This window comes from Anguilla anguilla, chromosome 16 (genome assembly GCF_013347855.1).
Source record: "Anguilla anguilla isolate fAngAng1 chromosome 16, fAngAng1.pri, whole genome shotgun sequence".
NCBI lineage: Eukaryota > Metazoa > Chordata > Actinopteri > Anguilliformes > Anguillidae > Anguilla > Anguilla anguilla.
In genome coordinates, this window is record NC_049216.1 from 33,391,825 (window position 1) to 33,417,574 (window position 25,750).

At 51.2% G+C, this 25,750-nt stretch overlaps 1 protein-coding gene across 3 annotated transcripts in view; it reads right to left on the bottom strand.

The window, feature by feature from the left end:
- LOC118214769 (tetraspanin-18-like) overlaps window positions 1-25,750 on the bottom strand; it is a 49,208-nt gene that overhangs the window by 9,465 nt on the left and 13,993 nt on the right. The window contains exons 2-3 of one of the 3 annotated variants that reach the window (XM_035394970.1): window positions 16,471-16,558; window positions 1,286-1,381 (exon numbers count right to left, since the gene is read on the bottom strand). In XM_035394970.1, coding sequence (XP_035250861.1) covers window positions 1,286-1,381; window positions 16,471-16,473 — 99 coding nt within the window. In that variant the 5' untranslated portion in view covers window positions 16,474-16,558. The remainder of the gene's footprint in view (window positions 1-1,285; window positions 1,382-16,470; window positions 16,559-25,750) is intronic. The other 2 variants (XM_035394971.1, XM_035394972.1) reach the window with 2 other exon arrangements.

A 25,750-nucleotide genomic window follows, 5' to 3' on the forward strand; every position in this document is an offset into this window, starting at 1 on the left:
GACACGCACGCAGGACACACACAGGACACGCACGCAGGACACGCATGCAGGACACACACAGGACACACACACAGGACACACACGCAGGACACACACACAGGACACGCACGCAGGACACACACGCAGGACACACACGCAGGACACACACGCAGGACACGCACGCAGGACACACACGCAGGACACGCACGCAGGACACACACAGGACACGCACGCAGGACACGCATGCAGGACACACACAGGACACACACACAGGACACACACGCAGGACACACACACAGGACACGCACGCAGGACACGCACGCAGGACACACACGCAGGACACACACGCAGGACACACACGCAGGACACACACGCAGGACACACACACACAGGACACACACGCAGGACACGCACGCAGGACACACGCGCAGGACACACACGCAGGACGCACACGCAGGACACGCACGCAGGACACACACACGCAGGACACACACGCAGGACACGCACGCAGGACACGCACGCAGGACACACACGCAGGACACGCACGCAGGACACGCACACAGGACACACACACACAGGACACACACACGCAGGACACACACGCAGGACACGCACGCAGGACACACACACGCAGGACACGCACGCAGGACACGCACGCAGGACACACACACGCAGGACTTCAGCGCTCGTCAGTTTCAGTCCATCAACGGAGCGCTAAACCCCACGAGCGGCTTGTCTCGAGCGCTGACGGGTCCTGAGTGGATTACCTGCGACCGCGATCGGGGGAAACGTAATTACAGCCCGATGGCATCGCAGAGCAGGTCACCGCGCCGCGTTCCCATAAAGCCTGTCTGACAGACCTGCAATTCCCCCCCCCCCCCCACGCCCCGTCTGACACTTCCCTCCCCTGCTTTATCCAGGGCCCGAGAACAAAGACCACCACCGCTGGTTTTCACACCGAAATCTGATCAAGGACGGCATCAGGGACAAGTCCGTCTGCACCCTGGATTTCCCTGCTGATAGGACGGTAAGACAGGTGCTGACAGAGGGCGGATAGCACTCGATTATCCCTGAGAAAGCTGCGATCACAGACCCAACGTTGTGTCTTTCTCCCCCCCCCCCCCAATCAACGCGTGTTTGAAAATGCAGAGTCACGCTCACACACACACACACACTCATGTCACAGCACTGTTATAGCCCTGTGTGCTATACCGTGGTGCTGAGACAGTGAACCGGGGGCTGTATTCGTGAGCACAGGGGCCTGTGAACCAGTGGGAGGGGAGAGGAGAGGGTGAGGAAGACTCACAAAGATGAAGAAGTTGAAGACGAACATCAGGTACTTGATGCAGCTGAGGCAGTCCCCCTCCATGGCCGTCCCTCTCGCCAAAACCTCTCCGTGCCCCTGGGGAGACAAACAAGCACACCTGTCACACACCTGAACACAGCCTCAACACGCCTGTCACACACCTGAACACAAACTGAACACACCTGTCACACACCTGAACACAAACTGAACACACCTGTCAAACACCTGACCACAAACTGAACACACCTGTCACACACTTTAACACAAACTGAACACGCCTGTCACACACCGGAACGCAGACTGAACACACCTGTCACACACCTGAACACAAACTGAACACACCTGTCACACACCTGAACACAAACTGAACACACCTGTCACACACCTGAACATAGCCGGAACACTCCTGCCACACATCTGAGCACAGCAGGTATGTACTCCTGAACACCCCAACATGACAGAAACACACTGACACACACACTCACGTGAATATACACCGACACACACCCAAACTCACTTTCACCCACTTATATGCAGGAACACAAGCACACACACACACACACACACACACACACACACACACAGGCTCCAGCTGGCTTACACCACATTACCGGCAGCCACATACACACACATATTCATGTGCGTTCAGACACAACTGTACACACACAGCACACACATGCACACACACACACACACACACTTCCTGCTGTTTAACATCCCATTACTGCTAACTGCACACACACACACACACACACTTCCTGCAGATTTGCATCCCATTACTGCTAACTGCACACACACACACACACACACACACACACACACACACACACAGCATCAGCTCATTAACATCCCATTACTGCTAACTGCACACACACACACACAGCCCCAGCTCATTAACATCTCATTAATGTTAACTACACACACTTACACCTCCTGCTGGTTAACATCTCATTACTGCTAACGACAAACACACACACACACACACACACACACACTCACACGTCCTGCTGGTTAACATCTCATTACTGCTAACTTCACACACATGCACACACACACACACACACACACACACACTTACACCTCCTGTTGATTTACATCTCATTAATGTTCACTACACACACACGTGCACGCACGCGCACACACCTCCTGCTGATACGCACATGCATACACACACATGCAGGCATGCATGCATGTGCGCACACACACACACTCACACGTACATAGACTACGAGCCATAAGCACTCAGTCTGTGTTGGGAACCAGGGAGGGGCTGAGGTAGGGTCTTACTTTAAAGAGACAAAGAGCCCACAATTCCCCAGTGCATTTTATTTAAACATAAAGATACATAAATGGAAATATAAAGACATAAGCATCATTGTACATATGTGGTAACTAAGTTATGTAGCATAGAACACAGTATAGCATGATATACATACTAATGATTCTCCTCTACAGGTTTTCATACAAACCAAAAATATTTTATTTCTGAAACGGGCAGGTGCACTCATTAAGAATTTGGGACAAATGTTATTTGGAATAACAAAAGGTCTTCAGAGAGGCAGGGAGCAGAGCTGAAACCGTGAACTGAACGTGACGATAAAAAACGTCTCTTAACAGCAGCCCTTCCGTGACCGGCGTCTGCGATGGCGGAACATTCCGGGCAGCGGGCGAGCCGCGAACGTCGGAGCGAGCCGTGACTCACGCGGCGGGTGGCGGGGGGCGGTTCCTTTGGCATTCGTGTGAAAGCTGCGGCTCCATCGGGGCTGGTGACACACGCCGGCTCCTCTTTCGCGCCGCTCCAGAGCCGCGCGGAACAAATAAACACGCCCCTGCCGTGTTCCCGCGAAAAACGCGCCACATGGCCATCGCCTCGACGGCCAAGGAACGGCCCGTTACTAAGGACCGCGCGGATCTGGTTGCTATGGACCGTGTCCTTCCTCCTGCTGCCCAGGAACAGAAGCAGCCATTTGAGCTCGGTTTGGACCCAGAGTTATGTCTTTAACAGCAGCGGTGTAAGGACCATAAGAACATAAGAACACAAGACTACATAACGAAGAGAACAAGCCATTCAGCCCAACTAGAACATAAGAATAATAATGAGGAGAACAGGCCATTCAGCAATGCAAACACAATGTTTGTGCTGATGTAACAATTTCCATCCTGTACCTTAGCCCATGACCCCCTCCCCCCAAGCATCTTCCCAAACCCTCACACCCCCGCGCTTCCCTTCATCCCCTGCACATACAAATGCCACCCACCAGGGGGCGCCATCCCAGTGCGAGGAGGTCCGGCCCCCCTCAGTTAATTAACCGCAAGCGGGAAATCACCTGCGGGAGCCGTCCAAACCAGCGCTGGCTGCGAGCGCGTTCACGCAGAGAGAGAGAGAGAGACACGGAGAAGGAGAGAGAGAGAGAGAGAGAGAGAGAGAGAGCGCAGCAGGGTCTGGCAGCCCGCAGGCTCACCCCAGGGGAGGGTGGGGGGCGGCGGGGGTGTCTGTGCGCTCTTTGTACTGTCCGCTATGTTTTTAACCATGTTTGTTCTGCGGGGGGGGTGTGTGGGGAGGGGGAGGGACGGTTGGAGCCCCCCTGTGTAACATTAGACAGACGCCGTGTGTGCAGATGCACTCAGGGTAAGTAAGTGCGGCCCGCTAGGGGGCATTTAGCCTAATGAGGGGACACGCATTTCATTAGCGCTGGGGGGCCCAGGATTGGTCCCGCGGCGCTGACTGCAGCTCTGCTGAAAGCAGTCCACCGCTCCGCCACCCTCCCCAAAGATTTACCGGCACCCCCCCCAGCACCCCCCAGCACCCCCTGGGGTCTGCTGCTGAGAACCGCCATACCACTCCATCTCCCCCCCAACCTCCCCCCCCACACTCGTGCAACAGCGGCAGAGAACCGTGGAGAACACGGAGAACTGTGGAGAACACGGACAATGTCCCCCCGCCCCTCTACAGAAGCGGCAACCGTTACAGGCAGCCCGGGCCGGTAGGGTCACCCCACGCAGCCCAGGAAACCCGCAGCTTTGAGTAGAACAACCCGCCTGCCTTCCTGTCTCCCGCAGCGTACATACATACAGCTGTGCTCTCATACAATCCCATAATCCTCCCTGGCAAGCCTAAGCCTGCTGTCCTGCGGGCACAGACTGGGGAGTCCGGTGCTCCGCCCTCCGAGGCACTGATTGGACACTAGAAGAACGTTTCGGCCAATGAGCTCCATAGCTTTTGTGTTTGGATCAGCAACCCACGACAACCCCCCCCCCCCTCCAAGGTTCTTATTCAGACATTTTTGGGTGTATTATTCAGAAAGGAAATGCCATCCATGCATCAAATTCCATACATCAAACACACACACAAGTACACACACACAGACACACACACACGCAGTGAATATAAAACTGTGTGTGTATGTGTGTGCTTGTGTGTGTACGTGTGCAGTAAATAATAACAGTAAGGTATTGTTATGTGTGTGTCATCTCTCCGGGGAGCACAAGGACTTCTGCGCCATTCTGCTCCACACAGCTAGTGTGGCATTCATTAATTCCTGCGCTGACAGACCCAAACAAGTGCTTAGGAGGGTTTAAGGGAAGATCACCCCACGTGCTGCAGCTCAAAGAGCAACTTTCAGAAGGGTGCGGCTTCAACCATTCACCATACCCCTCTCCGCTCACGCATTCACCCCCTTCCCCCCGACGCCGCTGCATTCGGGGAAATTCCATTTTTATAAAGGGGGGGGTGGGGGGTGGGGGTGGAAAGCTGAACTTGTGTCAGAGGCCTTGAAATGCTGATCTACATCCAAATTCTCTCTTCAAGGAATCCCAGGAGGCTAAACCAAGGCCAAGCTAGTGTTCTTTGCATTCAAATAAAACTGCACAGTCAGTTTGTTTGCATAAGACGAGGCTACATGCCAGAATGTCAAAGGCATTGGCGGATTAGCATTTAAATGCATGTAATACATCTTTTTTTTTTTTAAACATCAATGAAGTCACTTCTATTCCTTTTTTGTTGTTGTTCTTATCACGAGTGAGAGGAAGATCTACCTCTTTTGGAATCGTTAGTAATCTGTACTTTGTGTTTTGAAGAGTAAAATCAAGGCTACAGTATGTAACTGCAGCTTAAAGTCAGACATTTGACCCAGGTTAAGGTCTCATATTTATCCCAGGCCTGGCCTGGGTGCTCTTGTTTTACAGTGAGAAATCGCAGCTGTTATTAACGGGAACGTCGGCTGGACACTGATCGGATCTTCAGAACTGCAGATAATATCTCTAATCTGCATCATTGCCAGCTTCGGTTCTCTCTCTCTCTCTCTCTCTCTCTCTCTCTCTCTCTCTCTCTCTCTCTCTCTCTCTCTCTCTCTCTCTCTCTCTCTCTCTCTCTCTCTCCTCTCTCTCTCTCTCTCTCTCTCTCTCTCTCTCTCTCTCTTTCTCTCTCTTTCTCTCTCTCTCTCCACGCTGACCCCAATAACTCATTTAACCGTAAAAAAAAAAAAGAAAAAATGCTGCTAGCACATGATGCGCTGAACAGCCACGCCGGATCAAGAGAACATCTCATGACCAACATTCCTCCACTGGAAGATAAAACGCAGCTCAGGGGAACGAGCCGTAGAAAACGACCAGAGTTCATCTCCGCTCTACGCAACCGAAAGTTCTGTAGGGTGGAATAACACGGCGGCTGTCGTAACCATACACCAAACCGATTGTTTTTTGTGTGTGACGTGAGCCAGAGAGACATTTTGGCAGGACTTTCCCCTTACATTTGTCCTCTCGTCCGAATGCGCTCGGGGGGTTTAAGTGGTTTACACAGCGTCTCCAGAAGTATTATTGCATTAGACGACATCAAAGGAAGGAGCCGGCGTCCCGGCAGAGCCTTCCTCTCTCTTTCAAACAGTAGCCCTCTCTCCTAATGAAGGAAAATCTGATTCATCAAAGGACACGCCAGAGCTGCGTTTTAAAATGACGAACGGTGAGAAAAAAGAAGAAAAAAAAAACTAATGCACGAGATCACAACACAGATGAACACAGCCCTGATGAAATCATAGCCTACTGAATTTAGTTAGTGTCCAGAGGTGACTAATTATTTTGTCGAAGATAAGACTCGGAATGTAGCGTGTGAAATCCATTATGGGTTTGAATGAGCAGGAACACGTTGTGGGTATATTGAATCAGCGCAACGGAATCACCATTTTCAACAGCGGACGTCTCTAAGAGCTTACACAGCGCATCGCCTCGGATGTTCATGGTGGTAACTTGACCGCCTGAAAACCAGAGTGGCGGTTTAGGACAGCGCATCACAAACACAGCGCACACCGCCGTCTGTTCAGTCATCCTTACAGACCGCCAAACCGCCGCGTAAGAAAGCACTTCGGCAGGAGATCGAGCACCTACTTTACTCTCGCGCCCCATTAACACTCGCTTCACAGCACGTCTCGCACCCCCCCCCCCCCCCCCGTCTTATTATTAACTAGCTCCTCTCACGCCGGGGGGGTGGATCGCTAACGCTGTTTACTTCGACGTTCCCGCGTTCCGCCTCGCGAAAAACCGTGACAGTCGGCGCTCGTTTCGCCGCCTCGCTCGCTCGGTTTCGCTCAAAACGAAAATCCTCCCCTCTGCGAATCCGTCTCATCTGTTTGGTTAAATTAGCGGGAACAGATTCCTAGACAACAAAATAAAATAAAAAAATACGAGTCCCATGATTCTCCTTGTCAACACTTGCGTCTTGATTCATTTAAATGACTACAGTCCCTCAGCAGTCTGTCAACACTACGAGGAAGACCAGCTGTCCTCCCCGTTACCTCCTTGTCTCCTCGCCCGAGAGACGTGATGGACAAAATTAAACAGACCTCTGTCTTTAACGCTGGCCTGTCCTCCTGTAGACTCTGAACCCCTAAAGGATCACACCCCCTTTATCCTACTCCATGGTGAACCCGTGGAGTAGAACCTTTGTGACAGTAATCATAAGGTTGTGGGTTCGATGTCAGTCGATGCACACTGTGAATTATAACTATTTAAGCAATGGTTCAGAGAACCAGGCCTGTGTAACACCAGAAGTTCTGGGTTCAATTCCCAGGTGGGACCACTGCCGTTGTACCCTTGAGCGAGGTACTTAACTTGAATTGAGTCCAGCTATTGAAACCGACTGCATGTAGAAGCTAGAGGCTGTGCAAATCTCTGCTAAATGCTAAATGCCTCAGGTATACTTAAGCAGCAACTCACCAGAACGCAGCACCAGTGATTATCCCTCTGGGGGGTGTTTTTAATGCGCGTTAATCACTCCCCCCCCCCCCCCCCAAGTGTGCCCCGCACACCTGTTCCTTCATTCACTCACAGACCCCGTGACCCCCCCCCTCTTCTGTGTAAAGATCCCATCAAATCTCACACATTGTCTCCAAATGGCTGCTGTCCTCAAATCTCAATTTGCTTTAAAGAAAAAATAAAAAAATTTTAAAAAGGGAGAAAAAAAGCCATCAGAAATTATTGATTATTTCTGGTTATTCGAGCAGAAAGAAAAGATGAAGGGGAAAAAAAAGAAAACAGCCCTGGAAGAGAGAGTGGGGGAGAGGGGAGAGGAGGGAGGGGGGGAGGGAGGAATAGAGAGATTCCCCAAGGCCCATATTGCACATTAACAAACCTCTAATTAGATGGAACAAGGCACGCTCTCCACTACTGAAATGGAGTGCCTTTTGCAGAAGGAAAAGTGAGACTGAGTACTTAGCAGGAGAGTGAATGTTGGGGCTGAGTACTAAGTGGGTGTGTGAATGTTGGGGTGAGTACTAAGTGGGTGTGTGAATGTTGGGGTGAGTACTAAGTGGGCGTGTGATACCTGCCGCAGAAACTGGGGGGGGAAATAGAGACGGTAAAGGTGAGGTCACATGGCTAGGACCTGTGACATCACTCACGGGACATATCAGGACGCAGTGATGTCATCTGGCCCGAGGCCATTCCCCAGATTAGCCGCCCGTGTTGGACTACAAACACAAACACAAACAAAAACACAAACACAAACACAAACACAAACAAAAACACAAACACAAACACTTGCGAGTCGACTTGCGCAGCAGCATTATAACCTGACATCTGGACCAAACCCGTTCAGACCGGCCTATAAATTCTAGACTGCCTTTGTGGAAAACCGCTTTCGGCGACTTAACCAATCAGAAGCCTGAAAAAGAGCATTTATCCGAGTGCGAAACACGACAGCCTTCTCTGCTTCAAAACCCCGCGCGCTCATATCCTAACAGCTGCCATAATGGTTTAAGTTGCGGCTTTAAAAAAAATGAGAGCCAGCGGGGGTAGGGGGAGGGGGGAGGGGGGCAAAGCTTTAAAAATGAGAAACTATCGCTTCAGCCAGCCAAAATACATCGCAAAGCGGAAGGAACCAGCCCATTACCACACACCATTCCCCTTAATGGGGGGAAAAAAAGAGGACAAGCGCTGCACCTCACAGAAAATCCAAAGGAAATTCAACACCGGTGCGTGTGTGTGTGTGTGTGTGCTAACGCGAGCCAGATATCGCTGAATAAGACACTTTTCACCCTGCTAAGCGCTAAATTGTGTACCTCAGCTGAAGCTTATGCTGTCTAGGTATGTGTTACCATGGAGCGCACCTTCAAAAAAAAAAAAAAACCTCCTTGCAAAAAATTACAAGGAAATTATTTTAAAAAATACAAATAAAAGGAAACCGATGTGGGCTTGTGACCCAGTTTTTTGCAAGCGCTGGTGTTGTAGGAGTTCCGGTAGAGTTGTGAGAACACTAGCCGTTTCCCCCGGAGACAGGCGTTCCATCCCCCCACCCCCCAACCGCCCCCCCCCCCCACCACCACCTCACAAAGACACACAGAACAGTCATTTATGAGGGCCAAAGGGTACGAACCCAGGGATTCAATTACTGGGGGCAGCCCAGGGAGGAGACTGAACTGCTTTTCCCCTGAAAGAACAGAGATTAACAACAGCAGTAAAAAACTGCTGCTCTCGTCTCACTCTCTCTGAAGAGCAGACGATGCGTTTTCTTTTATTTATCCTTCATTTTAAACCAGGAATTCCCCACGGAGATGGAGATCTCTCCTCCGATGGAGAAGCCGACAGACAGGAAACTCAAAGTCAGGACAGACGAAGACAGTCAGCGTGACCCCGGCACACAGAAATGGGACAGGTGTGCAAACAGGAGGTAACGGCAGAGACTTAAACCGCAAGAGCTCCCTTCAGTCAGCGTGTCACGAGCTGCGCGTGAAGCCAGCCGCTGGAATGCTAATGCCAGGGTTTCGGTGTTTTAAGGTCACCTGGCCTAAGCCCTGTGACGAATCCTGACCCTGCTGTCCTCCCACCCCTGCACCCCCACCCCCTCCCCTGCCATTTTTCATCTCAGAGCACCACCAAGGGTTGCCAGATGCCCAGTTTTTTGACCGGAATGTGTTTTTTTTTTTGCAAATGAGTTGAAACCAGGTCGGGTTTGTGGTCCCAACCGGACAACATGACGTTCGGTCTGCGTCCAGTTTTTACAAACTCTAAATCTGGCAACCGTGCCTACCCCAACCCAGCTGACCCCACCCCAGGACCGCCCACTCTAGCCGCCTGTCTTACATCCAATCAAAAACTGACTGACTGTCAGTCACTGAGTGCTCACACCCAGAGCTGGCCTGAGGAGTAACCCCCTCTCCCCCCTCCCCCGCTGAAACATTTTCCTCCCAAGGTTTCTTCTTTTTTGCCCCCCTGGAAGAGAGTTTCTTCTTGCCCCTCCTGCCCCTTTTGCCCCCACTGCCCTGTGTTTGCTTTTGTGACCGTTTTAGGCAGCCAAGCACATCACGACAAGTGTCCCATAAAGTGTGCAATACGAGTGCATTTGAGCTGTCTTCATTTGATTTGATACGGCCCGTGTAATTACTTAATTTCTGCACCGCCCTCCAAGGACCAGGCCCGACACGCTCCCTCACACCCAGGGGGGATCCTCATTTTTAGGGGACGACAGACAGCCCCCCAAATTCAATTAAGCCGGAAAAAAAACGCTGTCTTTTATTGGCCAGTCTGAGTCCCTTCTGGATAAATCAATCCTGAAGTGCTCCCTTTCCGTTAATTTGTTTGGTTTTTATCTCCCCGTCCCATCCGAGAACGTCGGGACTCAAACGAAGGACGAAATCGAAGAGAAAAGGAGAGCAGAGAATCCCAGTAAGCGAGGGGGGGGGGGCGGGGGGGAAGGAGGGGGGCAGTTATGTCTGCTCAGAGAGGGCCGTGGACTGGACGGGCTGGCACAGTTTTACCCCAGGCTCCGGGCCTTCTCCTCTGATATCGGCGCTCTAAATATACGCGGCCGACGTCAGCGACGACTGCGCGAGCGGGCAGAAGAGAGGAGAAAAGAACCGCGAATTAAGGGCAAGCGGCTTTTTAAAAAATTTGTTCTCCCTGAACGGACCGCGGCGTACAGCGGTGGCGTACAGCGGTGGCGTACAGCGGTGGTGTACAGCGGCGGCTCACAAAGAGGCCCACTGTGAGCGCCGACGCCCTGCGGGAGAGGAGAGAGCCACGGACCCAGCGTGGGGGGGGTGGTGGTGGGGGGGTGGAGGGGGGCGCATATTAACTGGCCTCTCCGTCAGCCAGCCAACCGCTAACTGCTAACTGCTAACAGCATCCGCGCGCTCAGACGGTAAAGCGATCACGCCGCTTCTCAGATGCTGTGCTGTGCTGCGCTCACCTGTCAGCGATTTGTTTCTCTCTCTCTCTCTCTCCCTCCCAGAAGCCCTTGCTGCACAGCACAGAGCCCCCCCCCCACAATCCTCGCATTCAGGGGGAGCAGACCAGCGAAAGGCTGGAGTCTATTTTTCTTTTTATTTCTCCCATAAATCATTTCCCAGGTCCATTTCCTTTTACAACACGGGGCCACGCTGGGCCTGGAGCAGGTAAAAAAAAAAAAAAAAACCTGGGATCTTTAACTGCTGTTGGACGAAAAAAAAAAACCAAAACCCCCCATACTGCACGTGGATAGACTCGGACGCAGCATTTTTTAAACTGTGAGAGCGCGGCGCTCTGATATTACCCGCGGGGGGGGCGCGGGGCGGGGGGTGGGGGGTTGGGGGGGGGGGGGCAGGGGGTGGTTTCTCCCGCTGATCACCGAAAAGTTGAGAGGGGCCTCGGCTGAGAAACACACCGTCGGCAGGAGACTTCGGTCTCCTTGGCAACAGGACCGAAAGTGGCCTTTGTCTGCAGGTCGGTGTTTTTTCGGGGCCTCGTTTCAGAACGAGAGAGAGGGAGAGAGAGAGAGAGACAAAGGAAGAGAGAGTGAGAGTGAGCGAGCGAGAGAGAGCGAAAAAGAAAAAGAGAGAGGGATAGGGATGGGGAGAGGTGGAGTGAGGGAACAGGATAGCAGACAGCGAGAGAGTGAGAGAGAGGGCAGACGGTACAGGCAGAGGGATGGCTGGCCTGTTTATCAGGCAGAGGGAGGGTTGGCCTGTTTATCAGGCAGAGGGAGATACGTGGCCTGTTAATCATGCCTAATCACTGATTGCTCACATACTCCCACAATGCCATCTGCCAGAGCCGTGTTTACACTGCCAGCGATCGGGGTTCGGACAGGCAGTACACTTTCGCCTCTGACTCATCCATTAGCATCGGAATTTTTCTCTTCAAAAGCCTTCGGGGAAAATTAGGCTACTGCAGCCTGGATAAGATCCCTGCGCAGCGCCATTTAAGATCCCATCTCTAGGAGGGGTCACGTAAGAGCTTTGGAGGTGTAAGGTAACCACAAGCAGTCTATCCAAATGTCTTTTTTTTTTTTTTTTTTTTTTTAAACGCACCATAATATATTCATACTAAAGCGTCCGCGCATCCAGGGATGTTTCCGACTGATTTACCAATGCGAGTTGCTGAAAGAACACTGAGACCAGGAGAGAAAAAAAAACAATTTCCAAGAAAACAAAAGCAATCCGGTAACAGTGAGAGGAAAAAAAAAAAGGGGTAAAAAAATAGTTTTGGTTTTGTCATGTTTATGTAGCTTTGAGAGGACCGACAGGCTCATGGAGGTTTTAAGAGAACACACAGTTACGCAACGCGATGCGCTGGCAGGGCACTGTCTGTGCTAGCAGCCTGTTAGCGCCCTCATTGTGAGCCACTTTAACAGGGAGGGCTAAAGGCCTGCTTCACAGGACAACCGTCCAAACAACACTCCAGCTGGGAGGGGGGCGGAGTGGGGATGCGGGGGGGGGGGGGGGGTGGCCCTGTGTGACTGCACCATCTGCCCCTCCACACACACAGACACACTGCACCTCTAACAGCCTGCACCCAAACTGAGGGGGAGGGAGGGAGAGAGAGAGAGAGAGAGAGATGAGGAGAGAGAAAGAGAGAGAGAGAAACATGGGGAGGGAGAAGGACAGAGAGAGAGCATCCAAACCCACACAGCCTGACCCAGAGAATGAGGGGGGGGGGGGGGGGGAAAGAAATGAAAAGAGAAAAGCAGAGAGAAAGAAAATGAAAACAAGGAGACAAGGAAAGATAAATAAGGAAAGAGAAGGAAGAAGAGAGAAGTGAAACAGAGCGAGAACGCTAGTGTGTGTGTGTGTGTGTCTGTGTGTGTGTGTGTGTGTGTGTGTCTGCATTCTGTGCTCATATCTGGGCCAGAGGCAGCAGTATTGTAGGTATTAATAAAGTGAAGAACTCTGCAGTGTCCTCTACCACTCTCCCCAGCTCTCTCTCTCACACACACACACACACACACACAGGCGCGCGCACACACACACGCACACCTTTCCCACAGATGGAGACCCTGTCACATTCCACAGAGAGAGGGAGGAAGCGAACGAGGGAACCAAAGACAGCACCTGGCGGGGGTGGGGGGTGGGTATAGGGGCTTCCATTGGGTGCGCTGAACGCACTTTTCTACCTCCAAAACAGCCCAAAATCCCCCCCCCCCCCCAGGAAGCAGCACTCCCACGCCCTGGCATTACCGGTGAGAGGAAGGCCTGTTTCACAGCCCGAGACAGAGCCGTTAAGCAGGAGAGATACGGTACGCGGGTCACAGGTAGACTGGAATCACGGCTGCATATGACTGCATTCTGGGTAAAGAACCGCTATTAATAGACTGGCACTGTTCTGGGGTGTTCCACTAAAACAGGCAGCTTAACAAACCATCAGTTATCATGGGACAAAGGAGCAAAGAGAGTAGATGTAGAGGTGGGCTTTCCAGCCTCTTAACAGTTCAATATTTTGAGAAAAGAAGCACTGAAACACAACGAAGATACAACAAATAAAACCACAATGACCGTGAAGAAATACACAGAATTAGGCAGGTTGCTGTGGATACGTTCAGGTCCTGTTGTGCCTCGAGAGGAATCATTTCAACAGCGAATATAAAAAAGGCTAATGTGTGTTGTGAGGACAAAGTTCTCTCCAAGAAAAACATGTTTTCTCAACAATATTGCAGAATCTCTCCGCACTTCTCAACGTCTGTAAAATATTCAAGATTTTTCCTGAGAGGCTCAAGAGAGAAACAAAAAACAAAAAAAAAACCCATAAAAGTGTGAATTCTGGTCTGACACTCGAAGTTTGGCTGACAGAATATATATCACATAATTACACATCCAGAACTTTGTGACATGTGCTTGCACTTAAAACTGAAATAAAGTATATTAGGAAACAGGCTCCCACAAAGCAAAATCTGACTGAATTATGGCGTACAATCTTGAGCAAGAATGTCCGCAAATACCGAACTGGATGCCTGACGATGGGGGTAGTGACAACAAACCATATGGGCATAAATCTGCAGACAGCGTGCGCTTTCAGACAGGAATAACACACACTCAGGAGCAATACCTACACAGGCAGCCTGGGGCCCTTTCCTTATGGTGGAAATGGGGGTTCACAACTGTACCCCAAAACCCACCTGCGCATTCACTTGTTCAGTTTTCATTAATTCCCTCACAGGGAAAATCACACTCAAAAATGAATCATTCATCATTTGCTTTATTATTATTATTATTATTATTTATATACCAAGCAGATGCCTTTAAACAGAGTGACTTACACAGCTTAGATGTTGATATGCCGTCAGTGCCTCACCTTGGATTTGAACCTGGAACCTCTTAGCTAGAACCACAGCTTCACAAAACCTGCACTGCCACCCACTGCAGTAAAGATCATTTATAAAAGATCTGCAGTCAGTAAAGACAAGGCTGAACACTTCAATGTTTCAGTCCATTGCCTCCACCAGGGAAAGGGCGCCATTTGCTTCTATTGACCATATAAACCCTGAATGTCTATAATTGCCATAGGTGTACAGGTAACTACATCATTAAAATATCCGCACTAAACATTTTTTTCTAAGGAAAAGCCAGCCGCTGGAGCAAATTCAACACAGTCAATTAGGGTTTCAACCATCCCTGGGCCACACAATCCATTACATTACATTACAGGCATTTAGCAGACGCTCATATCCAGAGCGACTTACATTTATCTAGCATCCATTTAAACAGCTGTATGTATACTGAAGCAATGCAGGTTAAGTACCTCGCTCAAGGGTACAACGGCAGTGTCTTATCTGGTAATTGAGCCTGTGACCTTCAGGTTACAAGACCCATTATACTACAACTGCCACCCAATTCAAGTGTAAGTGGTGGTTGAGATTTATGTTGGAGCACTTTCGGGCCACCACAACATTCTTGTTTAGGGCCATCAGAACCCGAGAGCCGGTTCTGATCCTCAGCTCCCAGGGAAATTCGAAACGTGCACCCCTCCCCAAAGTAAGCAGACCCTAACCCTTCCTCCCTCCCCCTCTCCTCTCCTTTGCTTTGAAGGAAGCTGTAACCAGTCGAGCGTTTTTTGGAAAAGCACATTCTTCTGTTCCATCGGCTGTGAAGGAATGCGCTTTGTGGCAAGGTGGTATTCTTTCCTGGCAATGTGAAGTCAAGTCTCTGCAACCTTTTGAGGTCCTGTGGCCAATATGTTCTCAAGATTTGATGCAAATAGAGTTGCTCGCTAACAGAGCGACCGCGGCGTGGCTAACTCACCGCTAACAGAGCGACCGCGGCGTGGCTAACTCACCGCTAACAGAGCGACCGTGGCGTGGCTAACTCACCGCTAACAGAGCGACCGCGGTGTGGCTAACTCACTGCTAACAGAGTGACCACGGCGTGGCTAACTCACCGCTAACAGAGCGACTGCGCCGTGGCTAACTCACCGCTAACAGAGTGACCGCGGCGTGGCTAACTCACCGCTAACAGAGCGACCGCGGCGTGGCTAACCCACCGCTAACAGAGCGACCGCGGCGTGGCTAACCCACCGCTAACAGAGCGACCGCGGCGTGGCTAACCCACCGCTAACAGAGCGACCGCGGCGTGGCTAACTCACCGCTAACAGAGCGACCGCGGCGTGGCTAACCCAACGCTAACAGAGTGACCGCGGCGTGGCTAACCCAACGCTAACAGAGCAACCGCGGCGTGGCTGACCCACCGCTATCAGAGCGACCGCGGCGTGGCTGACCCACCGCTATCAGAGTGACCGCGGCGTGGCTGACCCACCGCTAACAGAGCGACCGCGGCGTGGCTGACCCACCGCTAACAGAGCGACCGCGGCGTGGCTGACCAAACGCTAACAGAGCGACCGCGGCGTGGCTAACTCACCGCTAACAGAGCGACCGCGGCGTGGCTAACCCACCGCTAACAGAGCGACCGCGGCGTGGCTAACTCACCGCTAACAGAGCGACCGCGGCGTGGCTAACCCACCGCTAACAGAGCGACCGCGGCGTGGCTGACCCACCGCTAACAGAGCGACCGCGGCGTGGCTAGCCCCCCAGGCCCACGGCCCGGAGCAAGACCCCCTGCTTAGGCAGCTTAGATCGGATTTCCCCCGCCATTATTTTCTCCGATTGAGTTCGCAGGCGCCCAAGCTGCACTGGATCGATCGGTGGCGTGGAACAGCTCATACCACCGCGACGCCCGTAAATCACCAAATGAGGCTTTAAATTGCGAGATTACCGCGATCGTTCCGGAGAGGTAAAACGGGCGGGGGGGATCAATGGGAATGTGACTTGGGAATTCTGGCGTTCCTATTTCGGAAAGCTGGCGGAGGAGACCGACAGCGCGATTCCCGGGAGCGAAGGATGAAAAATCAAAAAGCCGATTCCTGACTCCGTAAGTCGATGGATCTGAGCAGGTTGCCGCCGGAGACGCCAAAAACACGCGACGGAATTGAAATTAACGAAAAAAACGCCGTACCATATGTACCTGAAAATGTCTCTCCGTCGGGTCAGGGGTGAAGCTCGTAGACTCTTCGCTGCGCCCAGTCCTCGCCCCTTTTCATTAGCTGTGGACGAAATCAGAAACAGGGACACCGGTGACTTTTTAATTACCCCTAATAAACCAAGCACATTCCACATCCACCAAGGACCCGTGAAGCCGTCCCACAGGACCTCGGTTTTAAATAATTTAAAAGGACAAGCTTTTGATATTAATTATTTATAGCGCGTATAGCTTTTTTTATTTCCGGAAAAACGTAGCCCAAACGTTTTTACCCCTGAGAATATTTCACGTCACAACTAGACGGCGAAATTAACAGGGACAGAGCTGCAGCCGACCGCCTTTAATTGAAATGCACTGGAACTGAGGCGGAAGTCAATGAAATATTTATAACTGCCACTAGATATTATGGTCTGTTTTTCTCTCCCCACTGTGGTAATGAACCTTTATTGTTACGTGCTCACGTTTGCTGTAATCATCTTGTTATTTTTGCTTTCCGCCATCAACCTTAATTAGCCTCCAAATCATGAATAATTAATTGAAAACAGCATTCACAGCTAATTACCAGTAGCTTGCTCTACTGCCATTGCAGATGTACTGCTACTGCAGGCTAACGCAGCTAAGTGCTTTAACTTCCATTGTTTTAACCCAAGGTTTAATTCCCGGTGGAAAATAGCATTAGTGGAATGAGAGGCAGTGAAAATGAGGGCACTCATACTGCATCGCCGATAACGAGTTCCGTTAATTTTTTAGTGAAAACGCTTTCTTCCCCAGGGAGTCGAACTTCGAACACTTTTTCGATTTTTAAAAAAAAATTTTTTTGGAGTTATCACAAAGTGCCTGTAGTCCACAACGAGGAAGGAAGTGTGCCTACAGGGAAGTGAAGAGACACAAACTGTCTTCCGCTCCCCTTAGAAAGTTTTGGAATCGTATCCCATTAGATTCCAGAGAGTTGCCAATTAAGGGGGAAGAGGGACTTCTCCTGAGGAACTGGAGCCATCAACCCTGCTGCACACCTTAAGGTTCGGAGACTGCAGCGTCCGTGTGGTCACTAGGACACAAGACACAGGAGCCACGCCCCCTTCCCTGTGTCCGTCTGCCACAGCCAATCAGGACCGTGCCGGTTCCCTGAGTGGCGGCTGGGGAAGGAGAACGGCAGGGACTCACACAGCTGTAATTAGAGATTTCAGCTTGATGTCGGGGAGCCGTTTCTGCCTTGCTTTCCTGGTGCATTCGATCTGCTGAGAATACAGGCAGCTTTATCGGAAAAACGCCAAGCGTTCTCACTGCAGGGGGGCAATGCTGCTTCCTTCAAACGGAAGAAAAACTGTCTTAAATGACAGCTTTAACGCCACTATTGTGCGATTCTCAATAACCTGAGAGTGCTTTTCAAAAAACACAAAAAAGAAAGTGTGGCTCCATCAACACCTCCAATGACGTTTTGAGTTAACGCAACTGAGCAAATGCACGGATACTTAATGTCACTTAACGTTTACGGATCAATAAATATGGCTGGTGGCCTTTAACACTAGAGTGGACCCGACACACACCCATGACACAGGACACAGGTCACAGGTCATAGGTCACAGGTCACAGTTAATGGCCCTAGAGCGAAACCAGTCCCCTCAGCCTCGTTCACCGTGACCTCTGTCTCCTTCCTCTGTATGGAGCTCGCCGCCACCATAGAGTGGCCAAAGGCAAGTGTTTCCAAGAGCAACGCTGACACCAGCCACCATCGCCAGGGTCAACCGTTATTGTTCGGTTACCGTGGCAACGAAGGGGGGGAAAAAAAATGGAGGGCCTGAAGGGTGTTTGCTGGGAGGGGGGAGGGGGGAGGGGGTGCGGGGGGATGGGGGGGGTTAAATTAAAGGTCGACCAATGGGGTGTTCTGGATCACACAGAACCTGCTCGGGGAGATCAGGGAGATGTCAGCCCGCTGGGAGGCTGTCGGAATTAAACAAGAGAAATAAAAAAAAACCCCATCTCCTCACGGCAGGAGTTTAACCGTGACCTTTGGGTCTGTCCTCTCTCTTCGCATCCCTCACCCCCCCTTGACCCTCACTCCACTACCCCCCCCCCCCACCACCCACCCTTCTGGCCCCTCCCCCAGCGCTGAGCTGTGATTGCCCTAGCAGAAAGGCAGGGACTCGCACTCACAGCTGGGGAGGCCGTTGAACATCCTCCAAGAGGAAGCAGGTATCCCAGAAATCCCGGGGGCACAATGCCATGGCTGGGCGGGCGGGGGGGGGGGGTTGGCGGGGGAGGATGCGGCAAGCCTGCTCACCTCTGGTGCTGCCCCCGTGACCCCCATGACCCCACACCCCGCCCAGCGTTCCACACTTTCAGTGTTCACCCAACTGCCTGGCAACATCACTCCGGACATCCCGGACGCAGAGAGTCCGGATGAGAGACAACGGCAGACAATGTTCCTGCTCTAACTTTTTTTTTAAAAACACCAGAGTGTAACGATGGAGAAATGGAGGGGGGGATAGAGGGAACCATAAATAACCTTTTTTCACCGACATTACATCTCCCAGCTCACTGCCTATGGCTGTTCCGCTGTTGAGCGGCAGGATGGGGGACACCACACTTCTCTCCCCCAGTTTCAGACACCGCACGGCCCGTAATTGGGATGTGCACTAAAACCATGGCTGCACAGAGCCACCAGAGCCACCAGCCTTCCATCATCACCACACACAGATCCGCTGGCTAGCGTCCCCCTCTGGCTCATCGCCTCAAAATAACGCCAAGCCAACAAGTTTTTGGGGTTCGCCGTTTCAGAAGCTTCAAAGACGGACGGGATGGCGGTCTTGGGTTCCACCAGGCAGCCGAGTTGCAGTGAGTGAGAGAGAAGCAGACAGAGAGAGAGAGAGAGACCTTTGACACTCCTTTATTGCAACCGTCTCTCCATCGCTACACTCATCAGAAAGGTCTATACATAGTTACACTTAAACGCTAAATAAAAACTAAACAAACAAGACAAACAAAATGAAAATGAAAGAAAACTTGACAGTTCAAGACACTACATGTACCTTAAAGCAAACACATATACCCCCCTCAGAGAGAGTGAGTGAGTGAGAGAGAGAGAGGGGGAGAGAGAGAGGGATGGATAAAGAGACCATCAGACAGAGAGAGAGAGACAGAGAGGGGGAGAGAGAGAGGGATGGAGAAAGAGACCATCAGACAGACAGAGAGAGAGAGACAGAGAGGGGGAGAGAGAGAGGGATGGAGAAAGAGACCATCAGACAGACAGAGAGAGAGACAGGGAGGGGGAGAGAGAGAGGGATGGAGAAAGGGACCATCAGACAGACAGAGAGAGAGACAGAGAGGGGGAGAGAGAGAGGGATGGAGAAAAAGACCATCAGACAGACAGAGAGAGAGACAGAGAGGGGGAGAGAGAGAGGGATGGAGAAAAAGACCATCAGACAGACAGAGAGAGAGACAGAGAGGGGGAGAGAGAGAGGGATGGAGAAAGAGACCATCAGACAGACAGAGAGAGGGAGGGAGGGAACAGAGGAGGCGGCTGCGGTTGAGGGACGCTGCTGCGTGCGCCATCGTGCCACGTCATCACATGATCGGGGGATGTGGAAAGATTTACGCGTAAGCCATCTTATTTCCACAGAGCCCAAAATCCCAACTAAACCCAAACTCTTGGCTTAAAAATGCACCAATTCTGCCTTCAAAGCCTCTGAAAATCCAGAGAGGTCACTTTGATTAACGCGCAAGTATTTCTGGAGCTAGCAGCCGGGCCTCAATGCCAGGACTTGTGAATTTATTAATTGTGTTCTTTACAGCTAAAAAACATTTAGCAGATGTTCTTGGCTGAACCCAAACTGACCCTGATTGGGTAAATAAGCTTAAATTAAATTTAGGGACAGTGATCAGGACAGGGTTTGACCTGGGGAAGTCTTCTCAATCGGGACACAGGTGAAGAACCAGGTGAGGATGTTTGAAACAGGACAGCTGTCTAAGATCACCCTTCACACAGACACAAGCACTCAGGAATCCATTCTCAAACATGCCATGAATGTTACTCTCCATCCATTAAAGGCGAACATAACCCAAAAATATCAATTGTATGTTTAGACAAGCAAACTGGCCTCAAACTGGCAGGTGTTCCCTCTCAGTATTCAAATCCAGCTGGACTTTAATTTGGCAGTTTGCTTGTAGTGCTTGGAACTTGATGTAAAATGTTGGCTGGTTATAAAAAATAAAATGAAAACATCACAGTGGTCCAGAGAATTTCTTTATCGACTAGCCACACTGGCTGAGGTCTGAGAAACAAACAAAACAAAAACAAAAAAACGATGATTTCATGCTCTGTCTCCCAGGAGAAAGTGCTGATGGAGCAGTTGAGGTCTCATGTGGTGGGGGTGGGGGGCGAGGGGAGGGGGGGAGGGGGGCAGCGGGTGTCAGGGTGGTATCTGGAGAGTTCTAAGGTGCTAAACCTCCAGGGTACAGTCGAGCCAATCACGCTGAGACTGACAGCAGGGGTGAGCTCGTGTGTGTGTGAAAGCGCGGTCGCTCGTCTCGCGTTTCCTTAACCCAGGCCTCCGCCCCTCCTCCTAACCTCCAGGTGTGTTCCTCCCTTCCCCAGAGGAGCATCCGAAATTTGGGGATCTGCGGGAGAGAGCTGGAGGACCGGCGTTCAGGGGGAACAGGAAAAGTCAGAGAGAGAGAGAGAGAGAGAGCGGGGCCCTCGAGACGTAATTAGGTCAGTAGAGAGTTTTCAGAAGAGGGTTACAACAACATGGCCCGGGGCGGGGAGTCTGGCTTCCCTCTCAATACCGCCCACAGGTCCCAATCAAACGCCAAGAGCGAGGGGGGGGGGGGGGGGGGGGGGAGACACACCTGCCCCCTCTCCACCTCTCTCCACCCCACCCAGTTACAGACACCCTCCCCCCCCCCCATCATACTACACTACTGTCTACTGCCTCACCTCTCCTCCCACTTACAGACGCCAACACCCCCCCCCCCCATACAAACCCGACCCTCACAACTCCCCCCCCCCCAAAAAAAGAGTGGGGCTACCTAATGTGACCAGCAGCAGCTACCCACAGTTTGGACCAATCAGTGTTGTGCAGTGAGGATCACATTCCTTTTTTTCGACTGGTTCGTACAAGCTGGAAGGGCGGAGTTACAAGGCTCCACCCCTTGTGGTGTCACGGGATCATCAGTCTCACGCTGTCCTCAATAGCCATGGTTACCCCACTGTGTGGCAGAGCAGAGTTGCATTGTGGGATTTCCCTTCCGCAGACACTTGGGCCAGATCTTCCCGGAGGTCCACCGACAAGAATGTGTGCCCAAACACGACCTTGTGACAGCCAGACATCATGTGACCAGTAATTACCAGCATCTGACTGCCCTACAAACAGGCCAAACAACAGGCCAGACTTCCCCTCTTTCAACTCCAGCAGCTTCTGCATACCCACTGCTCTGCTACCCACAGGCAAACTGCTGGCACAAATCCAGTAAGACCCCACAGCTAGCGGAGTGTCTGCAGGTTTAACTCCAGTCCTGGAGGGCCGCAGCGTCTGCAGGTTTAACTCCTGTCCTGGAGAGCCGCAGGACCCAAGAAACCAGGAGACTTACTTGTGTAATCAACTGCCTTAACTGATCCATTAAGTGCTGAGTAACAAGAGAAACCAGCAGACCCTGTGGCCCTCCAGGACTAGGGTCAGGGATCCCAGCAGACCCTGCGGCCCTCCAGCGGACCCAGCTGACTGTGATCTGAATGGAATATAAATGTGGCCATTGCTTTGTAAGGCTGGACACTATGCCAGTGACTGGCATACTGTGAGATTTATGAGGGGGGGGGGGGGGGGGGGGTCAAATCTATTTTAATCTATTAGCAAGCTGGGGAAGTTAAAACTCCCAGAGGGCACTGCTCTGGTGATTTACTGTGACACAGGGGTCACCGGCTGCAGAGTGCTGTCCCATTCATTTGCTGCAGATCCGCCCAATCACAGACCAGTTATCTAGTTACCGGCACCATGTGAACCTTCCGGAAGGATTTTTAAGGCCAAATCTTTGTCCTTTCACCCAGACACGTTTCACAACTATGGGCAAAGTGTTTCCACATCTGGGCCCAGTTTACTGTTCTGTTGGAAGGAGGTAAACAGTGGAGTCCATTAGGGTTGGGGGCAGGCGGGGGGGGGGGGGCAGGGGGGCAGAGAGAACCTCAGTGTGCTCAGACCCCCCATAAAGAGCGAAACTGTGGACGTCTGCGGTCACGTCGCGCCCAAACACGACTCCACAAAAAAAAAAAACCTCTTTTCTTGTCTTCCTTCTAATCAGACCCACATGACCACCGATCCACCAATCAGAGAGGGCCCCCTTCAAGGCGGCCATGTCACTCTCACGTCACCCGCCACCCAGCGTTGTTTCTTCCCGCTAACGTTTAGAGAGCAGGGCGGGCAAACAGCGGCGTAAACACTGCAGGGAGAGAAGGAAACGAGCCGTTTTCTCCCCTCCGCCATCTCTGCTTTCCTTCTTTTTTTTTTACTTCCTTAATCAGCACCAGGCCAGGGTCTCTGTGCCGCCTGTCCTTGACCTGTCACAGAAAGGTCCGACTGTGGAAAGAGACCCCCCCCCCCCCCCCCAAAACCAGACCCCCCCCCCCCCCCCCCCCCCCCCCCCCCCAATACCCCACTCACCCCCGTTTTCTGAGGTGGTGGATGTACAGAAGTGGTCAGGGTCAGTGCAGTGCCCCCCCCAACCCCCACACCCCCCCAGCATGGCCTTTCACTGAGCAGCTGCCCCCCCCCCCCACCCCAATCTCACTATGGCTGTAAGGCACCCCCTCCCCCACCGACCCCCACTGTAATTTCCTACCAGCAGCTGGAAAAAGCGCTTTACAATAACAGTGGCAGCACTGAGAGGAAGCTCTAGGGCATGTCTAGTGAAACTCCAGAGGAGGTACAACACCACATATGCCCCCCCCCACCCCCAATGACTGCCCCCCCGCTCCCCATTCGCCACCCCCCCCCCCCCGACCCCCACTGACTGCCCCCCCCCACTCTCTCGGCTCTTTGCACTGTGGGGGATCCCACGTCTGGTTCTCATTGTTGACGGTCTCTGCTGTGTACTTTACCACACACACCCCGTACTGCCCTTTTTTCTCTTTAAACATGTAGTTTTGGGGTTGAGCAAGTTATTTAACATGTGCTGCCTTCTGTACACAGGCACACAATGGGGAAAGGGTGGGGGGGGGGCTGGGGGGGATCGGGGGTGAACTCCCGAGTTTGTGTTGGAGCTTAACATGAAACGTGTGAGCTGGCACTAATTACACCACTAAGCAGAGGGGAAAACAGTCAACGCTGCCAAAACATGATAATCAAAAACACGTTTTTTAAAAAGGGATCAACAATGCTGGAAGCTGCAACAGAAAAAAAAGAGACTGCCTCCCTTTGATTCTCAGCCAGAAAGGGTTTTCTGGGGTAACTGAGCTCTCTGGGAGAAGTGCACTGAGCATCGAGGCGGTCTGGATGTGCACTGCTCTGGCCATCTCATGGTGTAGCAGTTAGGGAAACTGCGTGTGTAAGGCTGCAGGTTCAAATCCCAGGTGTGGCACAGCCATTGTCCTTTTGTGTCAGGTGATTATTGGGAATAGATTACTGTTCCGTTCCCTTGTTTTGTCGAGTGTCCAGTGTGCGTGGCTGTGCGTGTGGGGCCTGCAGGTGAAGCTGAAGGATCAGCTGATTGCTGGTGGTGCACACCTGTGTCCCCCTGAAGACCCGACAGGTCTGGGGTGCCTTTGCTTGCTCGCTCATGGGCTTAGCGTTTCACAGCTACAGTGTTCTGCTGCATGTTTGTCTGTAGTTTAAGTTTCACGCTAGTGTATTTTTTTTGGAAAGTGGAAAGGCAGTTAATTTTCTTTGTTTTTAACACTTTTTTAAATTTAGATTTAGGTCAGATTAGGAAAGTTTTTGTGCCTTTTCCTTTGCATCAGAAGAGCGGGATAGTGTACCGTCTTGACTTTTAGGATGAAGCAATTCAGTTTTTAAAAATACAACTGTATAAATTAATTGAAAAAAAAAACAATTTCACAGGTACACTGCAGGAATGCAGGTGAGATGCAGGCGGCTGCCTCATTCCTCCACCAGCGGGAAACTCCATTTTACAAAGCATCACATGCGCCAAAACCTGTCCCAGCATGCACCTGGGCCCCACACCTCCACGTCAGGGAAGGGGCCCTGGTGGTTCCAGGTTAATTATTTCAGAGACAAGCCACGCAGGTCATGCACCCGTTCCACTGAGCTAATACCAGCCTAAAATCTTATTCAATCATCCACATTTACACAACAAAGTCCAACTCAACATGGACACAAAGCGTCCTGTTCCTTGCAAGAGCTGACAACGAATATCAGAAAATAAAACTGTAAAAAAGTGCTATTCTTCTAAAACTATGTCAATGCCTGCATTTACTAGTCACGTACTTGTATGGCATTAGCCTACTTTTAACAAACGATTTATTTGAAATACCCAGTTAGGCTACATTTTAATTACTGTGCTTTGAACAGAGATTTATAAATAACCATATTTTTATAATTATTATTATTATGATTATTATTATTAGTGTAATGAGCGGGAAATGCTGAAAATGCCAGACCATGGCTGGTCAGGGGTAGATGCATTTTCCTCTGGGAGTTTAGTAATTACACCAAACATAAATCAGTAATATAACATGAAGCACCACAGTTGCTGCAAGAAACTGAGAAAAAATGTAGTACTTCAAGGAGCAAATGAGTCTGAATAATTATTATTATTATTCAAACTCATTTGCTCTGAGAAGAATGTAGTACTTCAAGGAGCAAATGGGTTTGAATAATAATAATTATTATTATTCAAGGAGACACAGGTGAAGGTTTAAATGCTTTGACCTGACTTTTCAGGTTTTTCTTCTGGCTTCTTTTCAATCGGCAGCTAAACTCAGCCTTGGAATCAAATCAAGCGCGTGACTCTTGATTCAGTCAAGCGATTATCACACACCGAAACCCACCAAAAACACCACCATCTGCCCCCAGTTTCCACCAAATACCACCGCCAGTCCAAGAACAGAATGCAGTCGACACTATCGAAACATGACATGATCACATTCAAACCAACAGCTTTCCTGAAAACCAGGTCTCATCCCAAGCAAAGAACAAGGCACAGACAGAAACAATAGGCTTCTGGTGGTTAACTTTCGAGCCCCCATTCCACCCCTGCCCCCCCCCCCCCCCCAAACCTGAGAAAGCAGGATATTTGAGGAAAAGGG